General features: G+C 40.6%; 1 protein-coding gene across 3 annotated transcripts in view; it reads right to left on the reverse strand.

The window, feature by feature from the left end:
- Positions 1-6,405: 6,405 nt before the first annotated feature.
- epha3 (eph receptor A3) overlaps positions 6,406-19,826 on the reverse strand; it is a 98,198-nt gene continuing 84,777 nt past the window's right edge. For 2 of the 3 annotated variants that reach the window (XM_051403097.1, XM_051403096.1), the window contains exons 16-17: positions 13,347-13,502; positions 6,406-9,160 (exon numbers count right to left, since the gene is read on the reverse strand). In XM_051403097.1, coding sequence (XP_051259057.1) covers positions 9,055-9,160; positions 13,347-13,502 — 262 coding nt within the window. In that variant the 3' untranslated portion in view covers positions 6,406-9,054. Of the gene's footprint in view, positions 9,161-10,600; positions 10,713-13,346; positions 13,503-19,826 lie in introns of all 3 variants that reach the window. The other variant, XM_051403098.1, reaches the window with a different exon arrangement.

Raw genomic sequence — 19,826 nt, forward strand, 5'->3', positions numbered from 1 at the left:
ACTGCAGCTCTTGTGGGGTGTTCCCGGTCTGCAGTGGTCAGTACCTATCAAAGGAAGGAAAAGCGGTGAACCGGAGACAGAGTAAAGGCTCATTGATGCACGTGGGGAGCGAAGGCTGGCCTGTGTGGCCCAATCCAACAGACAAGCTACTGTAGCTCAAACTGCTGAAGAAATGAATGCTCGTTCTAAAAGAAAGGTGTCAGAACAAACAGGGCATCACTGTTGTGTATTGTGCTGCATAATGTTATGACCACCAGGGTGCCCAGGTGGTCATAATGTTATGGTTGATCTGTGTACATTAAATCAAAATGAAGATAATCGCAGTACCAGCAGTGTTGACCAAAGGGTCATATAGTTAAATGGGTGCACCATACCAAATTGATCATACAAACGAGTTCATATATTTCAAACCTTCTGATATGTTTTTTTTATAATTATATTATGTTCAACAATCAGGATTATACATTTCTCATGACCATCTGCTCAACAAGAAACTGTTAATGAATTCAAAATCCCAAAGCCTCACATTTCAGTTCAACAACAAATGCAAGACGCATTTCATTGACACCAGAGATGACCTACAGGTTTACTTGCCCCCACTCTCAAATTTACCTCCAAATCCCCTCTTTTTTTGCAAAATTGTGTAAGAGCTGGATACAAATAAAAAAAAAAAACAGCCAGTGTTGTTCCAAAATAAAGACTCTATCACGCTCAACGGTGTGGAATTCATTCATGTGAATGATGCAAAGAGTGTGACAGCAGTGGAAATCAGGCTCTTATTTAGCATCATGATCTCATCATGTAATCATCCTCCCTACAACTACAAAAGAAAATGAGGGAGAAGGAGAACAAGAGTTGCCTAATTACTTCTGTTTAACTAATACTAACAAGCTGTTAATGTCTATGAATTGATCCTAATGAGTGCTACATATAATACTAGAAAAAAAGAGAAAATGAGAGAAGCAGAAAAAGAGCCGAAAAGTGAGGACACGTGAAGGGCAGAGAGGTGCAGAGCAAGAGAAAGACACTGGGCTTAAATAAAACTGAGGAAGAAAAGTGGAGGGACGGGGAAAAAAAGGGAGAAAAGAAAGTGCCAGAGATGATGTAGAGAGAGAGAAAGACAGAGAGATGACAGAGTGCTGACATCAGAGGGCCAGCAGTCCCTCCACATCACTCAGCCTTCATGGAAAATCAATTCTCCCTGGTATGGACAATGGTGTCAACAGCAGGCAGGACCAGTCTCGCTTCAACCATTTACATTAACAGACAGAGTGGTAATAGCTATCTTCAGGTATTATTTAAGTCACTCTGATCTTCATATGGGGTTCTGGGCTGTGCTCCAGAGTAGGTTTGTCATTACTTATAATGTAAAGACAACTTTATAGAGGTCATTTTGAGGAAATTTGGTGAGAAACATAAAATGCAATCAGTTTAATCAATACTGAATATAACCACCAAATGCCATTAGCTCTTTAAATTTGAGCCTAAAACCTATGGACTATTTATCTTTTCTGTATGGATGGACCTGGAATAATGTGTGTGAATCTTCTTTTCTATAGCACACTGGTAACCATGTTTTCATATTGTGTTTTATCCACAGTAGCTTGGAAGATTGCACAAGGTCATATTTGGTGGCCACTGTGGTTCTGTGATTAAAAATCCTTTGTTCGTACACACGTAAGCTAGTGGCTTTGTCAACATTTCCAACAATTTGATGGGCATTATTCTCCACAGTTCAAAACATCTGTACAATCAATGGATGACGCTGAAAAAAAATCTAGTCTCATTAACAACTGTTTCTTTCAGTCTGGAAAGAAGTAGTTGACCAACAATACTAAGTTCAGTTGTTAGCCTGGCTTCAAATCAAATCTGTTCAGTACATAAAACAAAGTAATAAGTCAACATTGATTAACATGGAATATTGTGGATCAAAATGAAAAGAAAAGTTGTGTGGTTATGCAATTCTGTTCTATTTATAGTACTTTCTAAAGTTGTATCTTTTCATGGCCATATTACTTTGTCACTCAGATAGAAAAAAGACTAAGCATAGCCAGAAGCAATTAACCTGCCTTTTCAGAGACCTAAATATCCTCTTCTTAATGTAGAGTGTGGACTGAAGAAGTGACAAGGTCAAGTCCTTGATGAGCTTTAATTGGACAGCTCAGTAGACTTTTTTAGATTTCCCACCCGTGACAATAACTGAAATCACACATTTGGGTTAATACTATAAATATAGTGCTTATTTTTGATCATCCTCTGTTGAAGTTCCAGCAGGCTACAATAGAAGGTAAAAAGTCTTGCCTGCCTTGTTTAGCTTTGCAGCACCTCATGCATCGGAAATTACTGTGCTGCCATGTGCCCACATGGATTGAGCTGTGGGAAAACCCAATCCAACATGAAAATAGCTAGTCCTAAAAAACAGTAAAACAACAAGAAATGCAGAAACATTCTACTAATCTAGTGTTGACAAATCCTGAGGGTGATTTTAAACTTCTGATGAACTTGTGGCAAACACAAACACGGTTTTCTTTGCAAGTTTGTCCCACTTGAGACACCATGGTGACAGAGGTTTTTATCTGGGGTCGAGCTTGATCAAAATACACACCTACCTGTACTTTCCATTTAAAAAGACAAAATATGTTGTAGGTGTCTCTCCACCGTACCACCACTTGTGAGGAGGCTGTGATGATAGCTTCACTTCCCTTTGTGATGACACCATTTGTTAAAGTGACAGAGGCGGTCGGAGCACTGCTGTCCTGGGACCTGTGTGTGTGTGTGTGTGTGCTGTGATGATAACACTGTATGTTACTTTGGTAATAAAATGATTGAAGTGTCAGTGTGTGCTTAGGTTCCATAGAGAGCACAGACATTACAAAGCCAACAACCAACATCCATCTATCTTTGTATGTGCACACGTGTACATGTGTGTGCTGGAGAGTATTGTGACAGCTTAGTGCTCCCTGCAGTGTACATGTGTACTTACAAGATCCTCTTTGTGTCAGCAATGCCTCGCTTTGTGTGTGTTCTTGCACATTCTGCACAACACTGGAGGGGGAAAGCCCTAATTCCTCCACAATATCCTGCTGCAGAAAGATAAACATGGTTTGCAACAAAGATAATTAACACATGACATTCTGGTCCTTTATCAGTGAACTTTGAACCCAGGAAGTGAGCTTACGAGGATGGCATTCTCACAGCAGGCCGCTGAACGGAGCGGTATGAGTTTGCAACATGGCGTCAGGCCCTGCGAAGCAGCTGCACACAGCTGGAGGCCAGTTTTTTACCAGGAACCGAGAGGGAAGAGAGGGAGGAGATAGAGGGATGAGGCCAAGGAGCAGGCTTCAAAGGGAGGAGACTACACTACATGGGGAGGATGGGATATGGGCCACTGTCCTGCTCTTTCTCAAAAAAAGAATCAGGTACGTTTCATCAGCTGTGTGAACTCAAATGCTTTAGAAAATACAGAAAGTAGAAAATAAAAAGTGACTTTCAAGAACTGACTAGAATTACAGTTCTTTCGTGGAATCTTATGATGACTGTATTTACCGCTTAGTCTAAAAATGACAACAAATAAATTCCAAAATTCAAATTCAAAAGATGGAGCCACAATCATGATGGAGGAAACACACACAACAACACACAATTCAAAACAGAAAAAAAAAAAAAAAATTGTCATCAGCATAAACTTGAGTAACATCTTTTTTATGCTCTTTTTTCTTTTCTTTTGCTTTGGTCTGCTGATGGTATGTTATTTACTTAAATAAAATTCAAGTTAAAGGACCAGTGTGTGGAATTCCGTGCTATCTACTGGTGAAGTTGCAGACTGCAACCATTTGAATACAGCTCAGCCTTCCAATTGTGTATATGGTGACCACGAAAATCACAAAAAACTCTAAATCCCTATCTATAACGTGTTTGGTTTGTCCATTCTGGACTACTGTAGGAACACGGGAATTCAACATGGCAGATTCCATGGAAGAGGACCCTTCTCCCTCTGTAGACAGCTTGTTATAAGGTGTGATGACCCCACCCCCCTCTGGTTGGTCTGGGTCTTTTTCCCTTCTCTCCAGGGGACAGAGTGGCAGAGGGTGTGGCCATTAGATGGGCTACTCCTGGTGTGTCCCGAGTGCTGCTCTTTATAAACGGCTGGTTGGTGATCATTCTCTCTCTCCCCTTCCACTCAGCAGGTTCCTGGTTTGTTGCGGTCTTTGGTTTTTGGATGGTCTTTGGAGACATGCACCACCTTTTGACACACACACACACTTCGCCCATGTCCACACACTCACTCACTACACTACTGACCTCACTGACGTACATATACACATTGTGACTTGTGACAGTGAATATTGTTTAATTTAACTTATTTAACTCCACTTACAATCTCTGTGTGGTCTCCCTTGTTTGTCATAATCCTAGAGCAGGTTCATGACATAAGGTAACAAAAACAAAACTGTTTGATTACACACTAATGAAAACCTATATATTATATTCTACCAATAGATCCTGCTAAATGTGACACACTGGTCCTAGTAAAACCGTCAGTGATGGGGAAATCCGAGCCCATGTAGAAACAGTCCCAGTGTCAAAAAATATGGAAAAAGCAGAGCTGTATTTTGGATGATTGCATATTACCCCGGTTCAAAATGGGAAATGAATTTTACACATCATGACTTTGTTTTCTCATTATCATTACTCTCCGAGTGGAACCACACTTTCTGTATCAGTATCAGCTAGGGGAGTGAATTTCAACAGCACATTGCCAGGCAAGATGATGAATGGTGCTGGTTAATCTTCTCCTGCGTTACTGCATTATCGTGTGCCACTGTTGGAAAAGTTCTTATCTACTCGGACAGAACTGCCACATGCATCATAGTTCTAACACACCTGCCCTCTATCTTCCTGTCTATGGCTCCATCTCCCCTTAACTTTCTCTCTCTCTACCTCCCTCACTTCCACCCTCCTTTTTTCTTTCCCATCACCCCTGTTGTTTCAGTACCATGGGGTTTTTTTTTTAGATAAAAACAAGACCGAATTGGTGGCGTTGTCAAGCATACTGTGTTCATTGTTTCCTGAATTAGGGAGGGCAACGTCCTGTTTTCTCTCTGTGCACATCTGTCTGGGAACATCTGGATAGTGTCAGCCTTTCAACATTGAGCAGAGCGACCATCACTCTTTCCCCTGTCTGACACATCTCATCTCCTCACAGTCAGCTTAAAAAAAAGAAAGGAGAGAAAACGCAAGTCTTCCACATTAAAATCACACAACAAATTGACTTTAACAATGGGTGTTCGGAAATAAAATGCTTTATTAAATGTGGCCGGGAGGAACAAAGATGGAAGGGATTAGAAACAGAGGCGGAGGTGGTTTAGGTGGAAGCTGGTTAACAGATGTGGGAGGGTATGTGGACAAAGTGTTGATAGTCCAATCTAGACAGGTAGAGTGAAGCATGGTGTAGAATGTAGAGTACGGTTAAGTTTAAGAACTAAAGGAATACGCACACCTTTATTCTAGGTCTGGGTGGACACCATAGAAAGGAAGGGGTCGATTCATATGACATCAATGTTTAATTAAAAATGTCATTTAAATTGTGTCCAGATTTCAGCCTATTTGTAAAAAAAAGAAGAAGAAACAGAATGGAAATGGAATTTCATGGTTATTTTCATAAAGGCAGGATTCTGTCTTTTGATGAAATCTGTCAAAGACACCTATCAAAAGCACTATGGCAAGGTTCAGAAGGATAGATGTCTGTAAGCATTCAACCACACTCTTACTTAAGCTAAAAAGCTAAACTAAGATAAATGTAATGGATTTTCTTTATACTGTATATGTGCACCTGAAAGTTTCTTTCATTTTGTAATTTTTGCTTTATTTTTTACTGATGTTATTAAATTTGTTTTTACTGAGAGTGGATTTTGACCTTTCTTTCCTCAACTTTGTATACTGTATGTGTAACTCAGATGTATATTTATCTTATTTTGTAGACTTATTGTTCAATTTGAATATAAGAATTTTTATTACATGTACTGTAATATCTACTAAGTAAGGACTATATTAATAGTCAGTTCTTAGTGTCTGGACATTCATGGTGAAGACCTTTTTTGGCTATGAATGACCTCTCTATGGACTCCTTCTCCGGTTGATTGCCCTCTGAACTCAGTGATTTGAAACACCTGTCCTGTACACTATATATGTCAGTCTGATGATTGCTGGCTTTTATCCTGAAGAAAGCAGGATGTGCCAAAAGATTGATCAAAGGAACATAAAAAAAAAAAGATGACATCTGAGTTATGAGTGCTTGACTTTCACTTGCGATCTTTTAAACATATGGACATACGCTTACAGTTAAACTTTATTTGTTGGTGTGCAACATCATCACAAGATAAAATAAAAACACAGGAGCAGGTCTATCATCATCCATTTTTTGGAAAATATTTTGCGAATATTTATTATAAAAATATAAATGTTTCCACTACAAATCATTTTACATTAGTAGACAAGGCCATCTACATTTGCACACGTAAACTCTCACACAGACATACGGGTCAGTCTTGAGACAGAAGATGAGGGATCTGGATATAGGGTGCATAACAGTATTGCTCTCTCAGATGTCCCAGGTTTATAAAGTAAGTCAAAAACCAAAACACAGACAGCACTGACACATAATTTACTGTATGCTACAAAAAAATCAACATTGCGCTGTATAATGTTAACCAATAAATAATAATGTAATCATAATTGCCTTTTTATTGTAGAAAAGAAAAAAAAACAGAGCAGACAAATATAATTCAAAATAAGATAAAATATAAAACAGATGGTTTTTGTCTCTTTTTTAATTAAAAATGTTGCACAATTTTTTATTTATTCTTTTATACATACAAACATTTGTACAAAGAAGGATGGCCATGTACATATAGTGGGATCTGTAGCGCTAGTTGCTATCATTATGATGGTTTACATTATGTACATGCTAATTAGAACACATAGCAGCAACAGCAGCATCCACAGGTAGACCAAGTAACAGAGGACACACTGAACAGGCCTGGGTTTCCCAAAAGCACCAACATCACCCCTGTCCATTAGATAAGCTTAATCTATAGCCAAGGCAATGACATTTCCATTCAAAGTGCTCAAATATTTTGTACTACAGTAAGTGCTTGGAAGACGCTTAAAGATAGCACCCTCGTGGTTAAATATCACCCATCCAACAGCACAAAGTACCAAAGTGCCAGTTTAGAAATACTGGGTATATGTTGCACTGAGGGATTAACTGGGTGACATCAAAGCAGGAAACCGACATCTTTAAGTCTATATCTCATAGTACAAAGATCATCCAAGTTCTAAGGTGCCTTTAGGAAATCCCATCCTGGACATATGATGCACTAGGATACTATCTCAGAAAGCAATCATTTATTGGAAGTGTTGCATCTCTTTCAGGGCATTTTCACACCTTGTTAGTTAAGGGCAGTGATTAAAAACCCCATGCCCTCATGAAAACACAGAAAAAAGACCAAGACTTTTTTTTTTTTGAAAAATAAATCAAAACTGGAGCTTTTTGCTTGGTGATCCCACCATGATCCAACCCAACTACAGGAGGCACTCTACTTTTTGCATTAAACACACCAGGATTTAAGAACTAATTTCATACTAGAACAAAGTTCTATTTTACAGCAATGTATGCTCTTGTTAATAAGTTATGGATTCAGACCAAAAGAAGTGGACCAAAACACCCCTCAGATCAGCAGTGTTGAACTGATCGAACACAGAGAACAAATCCCACTCCTTAAAAAGAAAATGATACCTGATGGTGTGCGGGGGTTGATGACGCTGACCTGACCTGATGCTGAAGAAGAAACTCAAGTACAAACTCAATTCTAGTTTAAAACACTTCCGCAACACAGCAAGAATGTCTGAAGCAGAGGCCTGAAAGACACCACTTCATCTTATTTAATGTCTCTTTTTCCTCATATATTTCTCTTACAATTTCCCCTTTTCTTTTGCTCCTGTCTCTCTCAACCTGCACTCTCAATTCCTTGCTCTGCTCCATTCTCTCGATCTGTTTCCCCTTGTTAGAGAAAGTAGAACAACTAACGTATACATCCTGAGATTTCACACAAAGGGCATTGGGTTGAGGGAACGGCACTATAACTGTACAATATCTGTTCATAAGCACATAGAACATAGATCTCACCATAAAGAAAATTCTGTGTGTGAAGTGTGTTATGGCCCCTGTACCTTCGAAGCACAGCGTTCAATACATTGTACATGTGACAGACTCATGGTTTCCATACAATGAGACTATTTAACTGATTATCATAATTATTGCTTTTATGTGACATGTCTACTGAATGCAAATGCTATAGGTTAGAGCTACAGAGTAAAATGGCTCGGTTATCGTCTAGGTGTGTCCATACCAGCTCTCATGGATAGAGACAGTAAATGTAGGTAGTTACAACAAAATCTCACACCTCATTAGTCCAAGAAGGGTCCACATCCGGGTGAGCTGCTGCTGTCTGCCATGCTCTACTACACAAGGCATATCTCAGTCGTTTCACCGCCTCGTTCCACAGGCTGCAAGTCAGGCGTGGTGGGAGGAGGCTGTGAGCATGCCTGTCCTCTTTAAACTGTAAAGGGAAGGCAACGCAATCTAGCTTAGCCAATATTGGAGAGCTCCGGCATTATGTCAGTCCAGTCCTTGCCCTGTATCCAAGTCCCAGTTTGTATCCCAGGTCTCACTGACCTCCTTGGCTTCATTCTGCGCTCTCTACCCCCCTATTTGTCTGTAAGGCATCTCAACTTGGGCATGGAGGGACGGAGGGCTGAAGAGTCAGCTAGTTAACTAGCTGGCAGGTCTGCACTGAACTCTTCCCGTTTTCCTTGTCAGGACTTGATATCGTCTTTCAACGAAACAATGAAAGCTCTCATTTGAATCATATCATATTTTTCCTCCATTTCCATCCGTTTCGAGTTCAAATATGAAGCCACCGTGTTAGACTGTGATTTGCAACCACACCGACAGACAGGTCTCTGGTGTTTTTATTTGTTGGGTTCATTTTTTTAAACAGGTACTGGGCCATTCTTGGTGTGGGAATCTAGGGCTTTGAGGCTGCTCACGATCTTCTTCTGCGGTCCTACGATAGTCACTCCAACCTTTTTCAGATCCCTGGTTTGGGAAGGAGAGGGGGGGAGAGAGAGAGAGAGAGAGATAGAGAGAGAGAGAGAGAGAGAGAGAGAGATATATAGAGAGAGAGAGAGAGAGAGAGAGAGAGAGAAGTGGGGGAAGACACAATCAGGGGGAAAGACGTTACAGAGGGAGAGATGGGAGAAAAAAAGATGGAAAGTGTGCGTTAGTGTTGGAGGATGTGACACCCATGTGACATTTAAAGACATGCTTCCAGTGCTGCTCCTTTCACTTTCCCATTCATCTGTCATTCACAAAGGACTGCATTTCCCAGAAGGCCACTTGGCTCGGGTGTTGCCTCCACTCTCCATCACTACCAAACAGGGAGGTGGACCTAAGGGGTTACACTGACAGCTGCTAATATGACCCTGTCAGTGGAGGAAACAGTGGCATACTAAGGCCACAGTGGCATAAAAGACCTAGTTTCCTGCATTGCATTGAACTGGATTTCTTTGACAGGGTAGATATGTGGAGAGGAGGAGCACTGGTACATGTGTAGGATATTACACTCTGATTCAGATAAATCTGTTTACTTGTTAATTAGAAGCTCTTAAAAGATTAGTTACATGCATTCGAGTGTAAGAAAAGACAATTTGTATAGGAAGACTACTTAGAGCTACAGCATCAGTTTCACATCCGATACACACAGTAGTTAGTCAGCTCCATTAGACCATCAAGCCCTTTTTGAGACATACAGTGACAATAACCTTAAAATACATATTATATACAGAGCACTACACACATCATTGATATAACAGTACAAAAGAAGTCACAGTGCATGTTAGGACTCATCTCTTCTGCTCATCTAGTAGTATAATAACAATGGTATTGTATTAGTAAAAGCAGTGGGGTTGAAGCCAAAGTGGTGGCATTACTACAACATACACTTTTCAGCCATTGAGACATTTTAGTGTTATTTGAAAATGAACGCAGTAAAGTTTGTATTATTCAGATGCAAGCAAGAGTATTTATTTCTCCAAAGCAGTCAAATTAGCAGACATTTAGACACGTCCTAACCAGCCAGAAACTGAGAGTGACAAAAATCACAAGGTTGCTTCACTCTGTGCTACAATATAAAGGGATAGTTAACTCAAATTAAGTAATTATATAAATGTTAACTTTACAATTTTTTGTTTACAATGAACAAGACCAAAGGAGTTTTTGCTTTTTCTTTGCACTAACAAACAGCACCAGTATGCCATAATGTGGCTAGGTTTCCATCATTATGGTGTCAGACTCTATAACAGTGTTTGTTTATGTTTAAATTAGTTATAGCTTGTAGTTATAACTTACAGCTATTTAGTAATCACTGACAAATAACTAACTATCCCTTTAAAAGCCAGACAAGTGAGAGCCCCATCAGTGGTTCTAGAGGTAGGTTACTGCTCCCAGGCGAGGCTTAGGTCTTGGTCCTCCACCCACCATCCAGAGGAGGCGGAGAGGAGCTGGGCGTTAAAGAGTGGTGATTCCCATGGATGGCTCCCATTCTGGGCAAGTGGCCGGTGTGACGTGGACCTCCGTCAGAACCACTCTACTGAGACACAGCCAGGCCCGGCAACATTAATACTTGATCGTTCATCAATACGTGCTTTCGCTAAAATTGAATTTAAACCACATTTTACCTGTAAAAAAATCAAGCTAAATCACATGCCTTTACTTATACAATGTTAAACAGATACGATACAGGAAAGGAAAATACCATGGACATAATGGATATAACTCCCATGTATGAACATTGTAGCAAATGTTTTATTACCTCAAAATATACAGAAAATGTATTGGTCTGTAGCAATGAGTTTAAATGTCTTTCTCATTTTAATCAGATGGGCCTTTTTTATGCAAGTAAAGCCACATGAATCATCTCAAGAACAGACAGTGATGAAACAATAATACAATATGTGAGGTATGATTATTAATCACACTAATAGAAACTCTTAAAGAAACTAAGACAGTTGAAAATATTTCCATCATTCAGAGCAAAACTTCTGCAGAGTATTCTGTCTTCAGTGTAGTTACACTTGAACACAAGAAAGAGGATGCTGGGAAGTTTAGAGTATGACAAGGTTTTCCTGTCCCAGGAAGGATTTGATATATCGGTCCTGATTGGGGGCTGGAATCCTGTAGACTATACTGTACCATATGTGGTTGTACAAGAAAACGTCTCACTTCAGATTGCTTGTGTAGCAGTTTAGGTCAAGCTCATCACTTCCTCAGTCAAATACCTGAAATAAACTTTGCATGCACTCTGTCCAGATGAAGGAAATAGTCCAAATGATGCAGTATTTCCCAGTCAATCCATTCTAGTCTTGAAAAAAAGGACTTCAATTACTCTGGCAGATGAGTCAGCAAACTGCAGCCAAGTATGATTACTGTTCCTCAGAGGTCAGAGCATTGCCAAGCCTTGTGCTGAATATCAAGGACTAGATTAAGACTGTACAGATCAATAGAGCAATCCATATTGAGCAATGCATCGTCTCAGCCAAGTTTACTAGCCTTGTAGCTGAGCTAGCCTTAGGTGCCTTAACTTCAGCCTTCAGTGGATTAATACTACAGTGATCCAATTTAGCATCTAGCTACGAAAAAAGCATCATAGACCAATAGGATTTCTTTAGCGAAGTTACCCCGGTGCAGTTTGTCTGCAACGTATTTGTCAATACCTAATGTGGATTTCTAGCCAGTCTGCAGTGTAAGCTTTTTTGTTTAATAACGTGTTGACTGAAGGAAACTTTTCATTGATTAAACATATTCATAGAATAAATGGCATGAGAAATGTCAGGAGAAGAAATACATCTTTTGTGTAGTCTCTCTGAGACAAACAAGAATGAGTGAGAAATCCTCTTTAAAAAGTCTCATTATTAATATTATCCCAAAAATGTTGCACTCTCCAAACTGTAGCAGTATTTGTAGAATAATAACTTCTACGTTTCAGAGTCCAGTCAGTGAAACTTATAGTTGCCAAAGTGGGAAGTTGCATCTGGTGAAGATTTGACCTCTTTTCCCAGAGTCTGTACACGACACAATTCATCATAATTTAAAAAGGACAAACATTGCTCCTTTCTAACATATTAAAGATCAAGGATCAAGGTAATTTATCTGTCATTATACAACACAAGGTTGCAAAATTAAACAACAAACCGAACACCGGTAATGACAGCCATTTTGGTATTGACAGGAGTTACTGCCTGCTGCAGCACTGACCACCACTCCCCAGCAGCCCCCGCTGCTGCCATCACCACAGTGAATGACTGCTTTGATCACAATGATTAGCAATGTCCAATTATTTACCCAGGCACATTCCACATCAATTAAACCAGCAGCAGGCCAACAGAGGGAGGGAGAAAGGAGAGAAAGGCAGGGAAATAAGACAGAGAAAAAAACTGAAATTGCCAAATATATATTTATATAAAACCAGTAAGCTGTCTTTAATTTTCCCAAGTAGCTGCACTCTGAACTGTTAGTCTAAAGGAGGCTTGCTTAAAAGTTGTAGGTTTTACAAACATGTATTTTAGAAGTGACAAATAGGTGAAGATTGGTGGAACAATGACTAACCAGACTTTGTCATATGTTCAGTGTTACACAGGTCAACATACTGTAGTCCTACAATGTGTGCTCTGGATTTTGTTCCAAATAATTTTCTGACAGTCTTTGCTTGATCTTTGCTTTGTTTTTTAATGCTTCACAGTAAAGAGAGTGCCATGCATACCTATTTGACAGCTATGCCTTTTTTGCTGTTTCCAAGGCTCCCCTCTCTCTCCTCTTTTATCTTGTCAAATCTCCCCTTTCATTCTCTCCCTCAATAGTTTCTCTCTTTTCCCCTCTCCCTTATGAAACTCACTCCTCTCCTCTCTTTCTTTCTCTCTTTTAATGCTCCCACCTTCTCCCTCTGTGGTCATACTTGCAACATTGGGAGCATGGCTAAAGGCCTGTCTTATGGATTACCATGACCCTCATCTGGACACCTTTAGTAAGGGCTTTATAGCTTTCTTTACTTACTGAGAACAAGAGTATGTGTGTGTGTGTATGTGTGTGTGTGTGTGTGTGTGTGTTCTTCACCAAGAGCCTCCTCAAATTCCTGGGCCCTGCCACGGGTACTGGGGCCCTGTAAACACTGCTGACATGAATAGGCAGAGTAGCTTAGTGTGTGTGTCTGTGTGTTTGGTTGTCTTACTCTGTGGAGGTCTTGGCCAGGGTGTCACAGGAGCTGTAGCTGACCCCAGAGAAGGCCTCCTTACAGGGCAAGGTCCTCATTCCATCCATCCAGTCACCCATCGTCCCCATTGAGGGAACCTCTGAACTGCTCCTGTCCAACAACAAGTTGGCTGGCCTGAGAGGACACAGAATGAGAAACAATGAAAAAAAAATCCATAAATAAACAGTGAATAAACCATGGGGAATGATCTGTAACATAAGGGTTTATGACATAGTTTCAGGAACACAAAGGCATTAGCGTCACCCAGATCATCAGCTGACATTTAGACAACAACTTGGTTTAATGAAATATCTATCTCCATTAACTCCCTTTACTACTGCACTCAAAACTGCTTTCTGTTAGCGTCTTGTGCAGCAATTTATGTACAGAGTTGGTATTTAGCATATAGGCTCTGATTGTGCCACTCCCCAGAAGAAGTCAGCAAAACTGGAATGGGGAGTGAGGAAAAGAAACTTCCTCCCCAGGGAACTCAAAGCCTACAGGTGGACACTATGGGGGGAACTACTGAAATGCTAAATGTGCAGCAGCATTTAGCAGCAGCAGTGTTGCAGGACTATTTGCAGTGAAGGAAAAAAGAAAAAAAGAAAGCACTGTCAGCAAAAAGACTGCCTTAAGAAAGGCTCAGACTACATGGGTTTTAAAATCCTGACCGATATTGAAATCGAGTTGCATCGCATTAAGGCGAAACTTCACATATTCTCTTTCTCTCTAATCCCACAACATGCACACATACAAGATTTGAATATAAAGGTGCATCACACACTACGGGATATTACGATTATTGTGCCAAAGGGAGCAATGGACCACTTCTCGTGATCTCATGGTGAAGCAGATGTAAAAAAAATGGAGACTGATGAGGAACAACTTGCTATAGCAATGTTACTGCTCTGCAGAAACGCAGTCCACACTGGTTGTCTATTCTATTGTCTATAGTTTTTTAATATCTGTCAACAGTAGTATGCTAGCTAACGTTATCATCTTTAACTCCTAAATATCAGACATGTTTGAAAATTATCAATCAGTCGGAAGATTTATGATTGGATCTGTAAACCCCAGAAAAAACAGATAATCTGGGCGAAACATCGGTACAGGCCATTGTCCCGAAACAGATTTCTCTTCCAATTGTCAAGAGACTCTGAGGTAAATCAGCCCAAAACTCAGTTAGAAGAGTATGTCATGACTCATATGTGAGTGTAGCGGTACAAAGCAGCTAGCAGGCTGCTCTGGCCAATGGAAAACTCTGCATTGCACTAATCCCCCAGTTTTTTTAACCATTTTTTTCTGTTTAAACTACTGATGTGATTAATTTACTATTGAATGTTGAAACTGAAATAGAAAAAAAATCAAATTTTGGTAGTGAAAACAGAAGTGAAATGAATCAACAGTGTTTGGAATGGAAGTATATTAAATTGTTTTAAAAAATTGATTACACAGCATTATGTATATGTATTTTTGTTATATTTATATATCCTGCTCCTCCTGTGCTTGCAGACCAATCCAAAAAAAACATAAACCAGACTTCTTGATCTGATAGAGTGGCACTCAACAGGGAGCAACACACACATACACACACACACACACACAGACACACAGACACACAGACACAGCACACACACACACACACACACACACACACACACACACACACACACACACACACACACACACACAGTCCGTATGTGCCTGTTGCATACAGTAAACTTACAAAATGCCTCTGGGTTTTGAATACAGGTGGGAAATCAAACCATCACAGAAAATATTTCCATAATATATTTAACATATTCAAGAACAAGATTACTAACAAAAGCAGCATCAGTTTCTGTCTAATGTCATTACCGTTTCCTGCACTACATGTGCGAAACAGGCAAAATGCAACATTAGATTTGATTAGACTTGATGGTTTCAATTGGATCAAATCAAATTAAATGCACTGCGTTGGGCTTTAGAGTGCTCAGTCAACAGTAGAGGGTGAAGGAAAGGCTGCAGGCACTGTACTGACTGGCTCTGATTGATGGTTGCCGAAGATGGGGGAGGAGGAAGGATGAGAGAGGTAGACAGACATACAGAGAGCAAGAGAGGAGAGCTGAGGGAAAGCTTAAGATGACAAAGAAAACTATTTTTTTAATCAGTGTCTAATCTTTGATGTCACTCCTGGTGCTGTGTCTAATGTGGTTCACTTTGCTGTGAAACCTGATCACATCAAAGCATGAAATGGGAAACCAGGTCAGAACACATGAGGTCAAAATGGGACTCAAAACATAATGACCAATCAAACAAATGAGAGATTGGTTAGACCATTCTGGGTTTATTGCTAAATGTGTTAGTGGCATTTAAAACTGGGTTGCAAAAGCTCTATTTTTTTTCTGCACCTGTCTTGCAGTGTAGACAAAGGCACCTACGTCAAGACAGACATGCACACAAGGGAATAGAACATGGCGAACAAGGCAGGACAGAACAGGAAAAAGGGTAGTTCCCCCTCAGGGAATACTATTCATAGCCTTGTAAATAAACTCATTAGAATACTAGGAAGTCCACCTCTGCCTGACTGATTTGGATTGGCGGGGAGGTTTGGAGACTGTGTGTATATGCGTGTGAGAATCTGTGAAATATTCTACCTTCAGGGAATTATGAAGGTATTCCAACTTCAACTGAAACATTTTCTTGTGCTAAAAAGATTTTGGAAAATTTTGCAAAGTAGCCTTTTTAAAAAAAGAAGCATTTGATCCATCCTATTCAATATGAGCAGTGGGCAGCCTTGGGCCCCTGGGGGGCAACTTGAATCAAACTTTGCGCTGCCAACTTTGTGGTTTATTTATTTGCTATGTCTTATCACAAATATAGTAAGTGTTGCTTCTGTTGTTTTTGGATGGAGTGCAGAGAGCGAGTCAAGCCCTACAAACATGAAAGTCTGTGACTCTACTGAGTAAATTGCTGAGTGAGTAATGAAGTTACACCATTGGTCTGGTAGAGTGTTGGTGTTCCTCCAATGGCCACTGCTCTTTCAGAAAGAACAGGTGGGAACATGCCTGGCTGTTCATAACAGCAGTGCAATTCTCTTGGTCAGCAAGTGAGCTGATCTTTATAATAACCTCAAAATATGTGTTAATGCATAAGCATGGTGTTGCTTCTTTCTATGAATAAAGTTATCTTATTGGAGACAAGTAGTACCTTACTGAACTGGTAAACTGGAAATATTCTCTGTACCCTTCATGCTGATGCAATATATTTTGGTTTAAAGAAGCAAAATACAATCAATTGAATGTTACAATAGAAAATCATCAAGCTGCCATCATGCAACATTGAAAAAAACCACAATACTAAGACAACAAAGAGGTAAATAGAGAGAAGAAACGCAAGATGACATCTCAAACAGAGACAGGGAAAAGGGGAGAAAAAAAGATGCATTTGAGGCGGTGGAGTGGGTGTTGTTACAATGATTGAGTCTTTTCCTGCCAGATCAGAGGCCTGTCAAAATTCTGAGGGGCCCCCAGGACCCCCTGGAGAGACTGGTTTGTAGGAGAAAGAGGGAATCGGGGGCTGGGAGGTGGGGGTGGTTTGCATGAGGGGAAAAGAAGGAAGTGTGTAAATCTCCCTGAGAGGACTGTAGAAATCTATTTATGAGAAAAAGAGGTGCAAAATGGCGAGTTATATTTTTTAATGCAGCGTAAAGGAACAATGAGAAATGTCTTGGATTATAACGTCTGGGCTGTCAGGATGAGAATGTTCAACTTTTTTGCAGGATTATTGATCCTCTCCTCTCCTGTACCCCTTTTTTTCCCATTCTTTTTCTTCTCTGATCTCATCTCCCCCTTTATCCTCTACTTTCTTTCCCCCTCTCCTGTCTCCTCTGAGAGATAAACTGCAAATGACCTTGTTTCCCCTCCCTTATCATTTTCTTTGTTTCCTTTGTTGTTACATTTTCAGCAACATCTCACGGCAACTCAAGAGACAAGATGATTGGAAAGGAAACAGAGGAACTGAGGGATGCGATGAAGAGGAAAATAAAGAGAAAAGAAAGCATCTGTCTGACGGCAGAGGGGGGTTTCAAAACCCCTCATGGACTTAACACCACATAAGAATGCAGAAAACACCCGCTCAAACAGAAGGAAGTATAAATACACCGGAGAGAGAGTAAAGTCTACCCTCCTTCTCGTTTTCATTTCCCTTCCCCTTTTCGGCTCTATCTTTCATTCTTTTGACCTCCAAATAACCAGGGCTGTGTAGTCTCTTGTTTTTAAAGCACTCAAGGGAGGTGCGAGGAGGATGAGGAGAAGAGCTTGAACAGATACATGTGGGCAGGACAGAGTGGGAGGAATTCAACTCTCACTGTGCTACTGGGACAATTCCCAGGGTGTCACTGGGAGAGGTTTGACTGATGTACTGCATAGGACCAATATTAGGCCACATTTTAATGTGTGACCATTTGGTATCTTCTGCTGGGGTGTTATGGATATGATGTAGTTGTAATCAATACTACTCAGGTGGTCTGAGGGAAGTCATTAACCTAAATTGATTCAAGTGTGACATTTTGATTTGATTCCAGTCAAGCATGCATGGCTGTCACTCTGAACTCTTCATTCACATTACTAGCCAGGGTGTCAGTGTAGAGTTTTAGTCACCATCAAAATTCAAACTACCTTACATAATATTGGTATTTGGATAATCTCATTCAAAGGTATTAGTCCAGTTTTCCATACTTCACCATTTAAACATTTTTGATTTACTCAACTGATGGATACCCTATGTGTTCCCTGTGTTCTTTAGTAACGTAAACTGGTTTCTTTTCACTTCTATACATTTTTTTCGCCCATTTCCATTCTCAGTCTTACCCTACCGGCCAAGATCCACACCAACATACATCTCAGCTCAGTTCCATCTGAGGCCATGGCCCAGTCCCAGTTACTTTCTCCCAAGCCCTTCACCAGGGAACGGGTTAGCTCTTGTTTCAACTCCAGCCCCATTTCCAGCCCAACCCAAACTACTGAAAATTAACCAAAGACCCTTATTCTCCAGACAGAGGTTGTTTGAAAATGAATTACAGAGAGGACTAATTTAATAGATTTGATTTGTTGTTACAGGTTCACAGAGGCTTGTCATTATTCATTTTTCCTTGTATGGCTTGGGGAAAAGGTTTATTGTATAAAAAACCAATTGCACTGTAGCAGTGCATTACTGACCACTGCTCAACGTCGATTAACACTGACATATTTAGAAGGAGTACTAGTTGTATTCTGGTTGCAGCCATTGCCATGTTTTGATGAACACAAAGAAACACATTTTTCAGTTTGATAACAGGATAACCTGTGAACTCATGTTTTAGACACCCTGTAAATCGAATCGGATAGACGGTGGCTTCTAACCCTGACTGGGCTCCTGTTGGCCCATAATTAGTCTCTGACAGCCAACCTTGGCCCACTGACCCTAGTCCCTCTCCATCCACATGCAGGGACAGTAAACTCTGACCAGGTCCCACCCCTGAAGCCTCCAGATGCTCTACTCCTGTCCCAGGCTTTGGTCTGGGCTTTGTGGAGGAGGGGGTGCTCCATTAGCCAGCCAGGACAGCCCTGAGACAAACGAGGTGTGTGAGGCTGAGTGCAGCTGCTCACGCTGTGCAACTGCCACCAGCACACACACACACACACTCGCAGATACACACATACACGCACTGTTCTCATAAATCACTACAGCCGCCTCCGTCGGCCAGCCTCTGCTCGCCTGGTGTTAAAAGCCAATCAGGGAAATTACATGCAAACTCCAAGGGACCTATTTTCACTTTCTTAAGAAATCATTAGTCAGTGTTATGAGCTTTGACGTCTCCATAATACCACGGCCGTCTGCCGCAGACCCAGCGCCTGTCCCCCTCCCTGCTCAGAATTGACAACTGTACATGGGCTGCCCTCGTTCCCCAACGGCCCCCTGGGAGAGAATGGTGGTCCCAACAAAGGAGCAAAGCATAAGGGTGGGGTAAATGGAGGGGGAAATGCAACATAATAACAGGGGGAAAATATTGAGGAATATGACATTAGGCTGCATAGCAAAGGGAAAGATGAAATATTTTAATTCAAATTGTTTTAGGGGGAGCATAAGTAACGAACACCCTGCAAACACAGCAAGCAGGAAGGCAATATTTATGTCGAGCTCCTGTAGGGCCTGGTTCCAAAAACAAACAGGAGTACACCAAGGGAGAAAGACATTTAAATCTAATACAAAAACTCCCTTCCCCCCCGCCCCAACTGTATCTCTTCATCTTTTTATTGTCCATTACATTAATAATAGTGAACTGTGCTTCATTCATGGAAAATAAAACTGCAATTGCCATTATACTCTCCCAATGACTTGTGATCACAGAGCAGGAAGTACACAGACCTACAATAACCCATAATGCTGTGCGTGGAAAATACAATGGAAACTACTTCCAGTTTTGGACTGCATGGAGCC

Source organism: Dicentrarchus labrax, unplaced genomic scaffold (assembly GCF_905237075.1).
Source record: "Dicentrarchus labrax unplaced genomic scaffold, dlabrax2021, whole genome shotgun sequence".
NCBI lineage: Eukaryota > Metazoa > Chordata > Actinopteri > Moronidae > Dicentrarchus > Dicentrarchus labrax.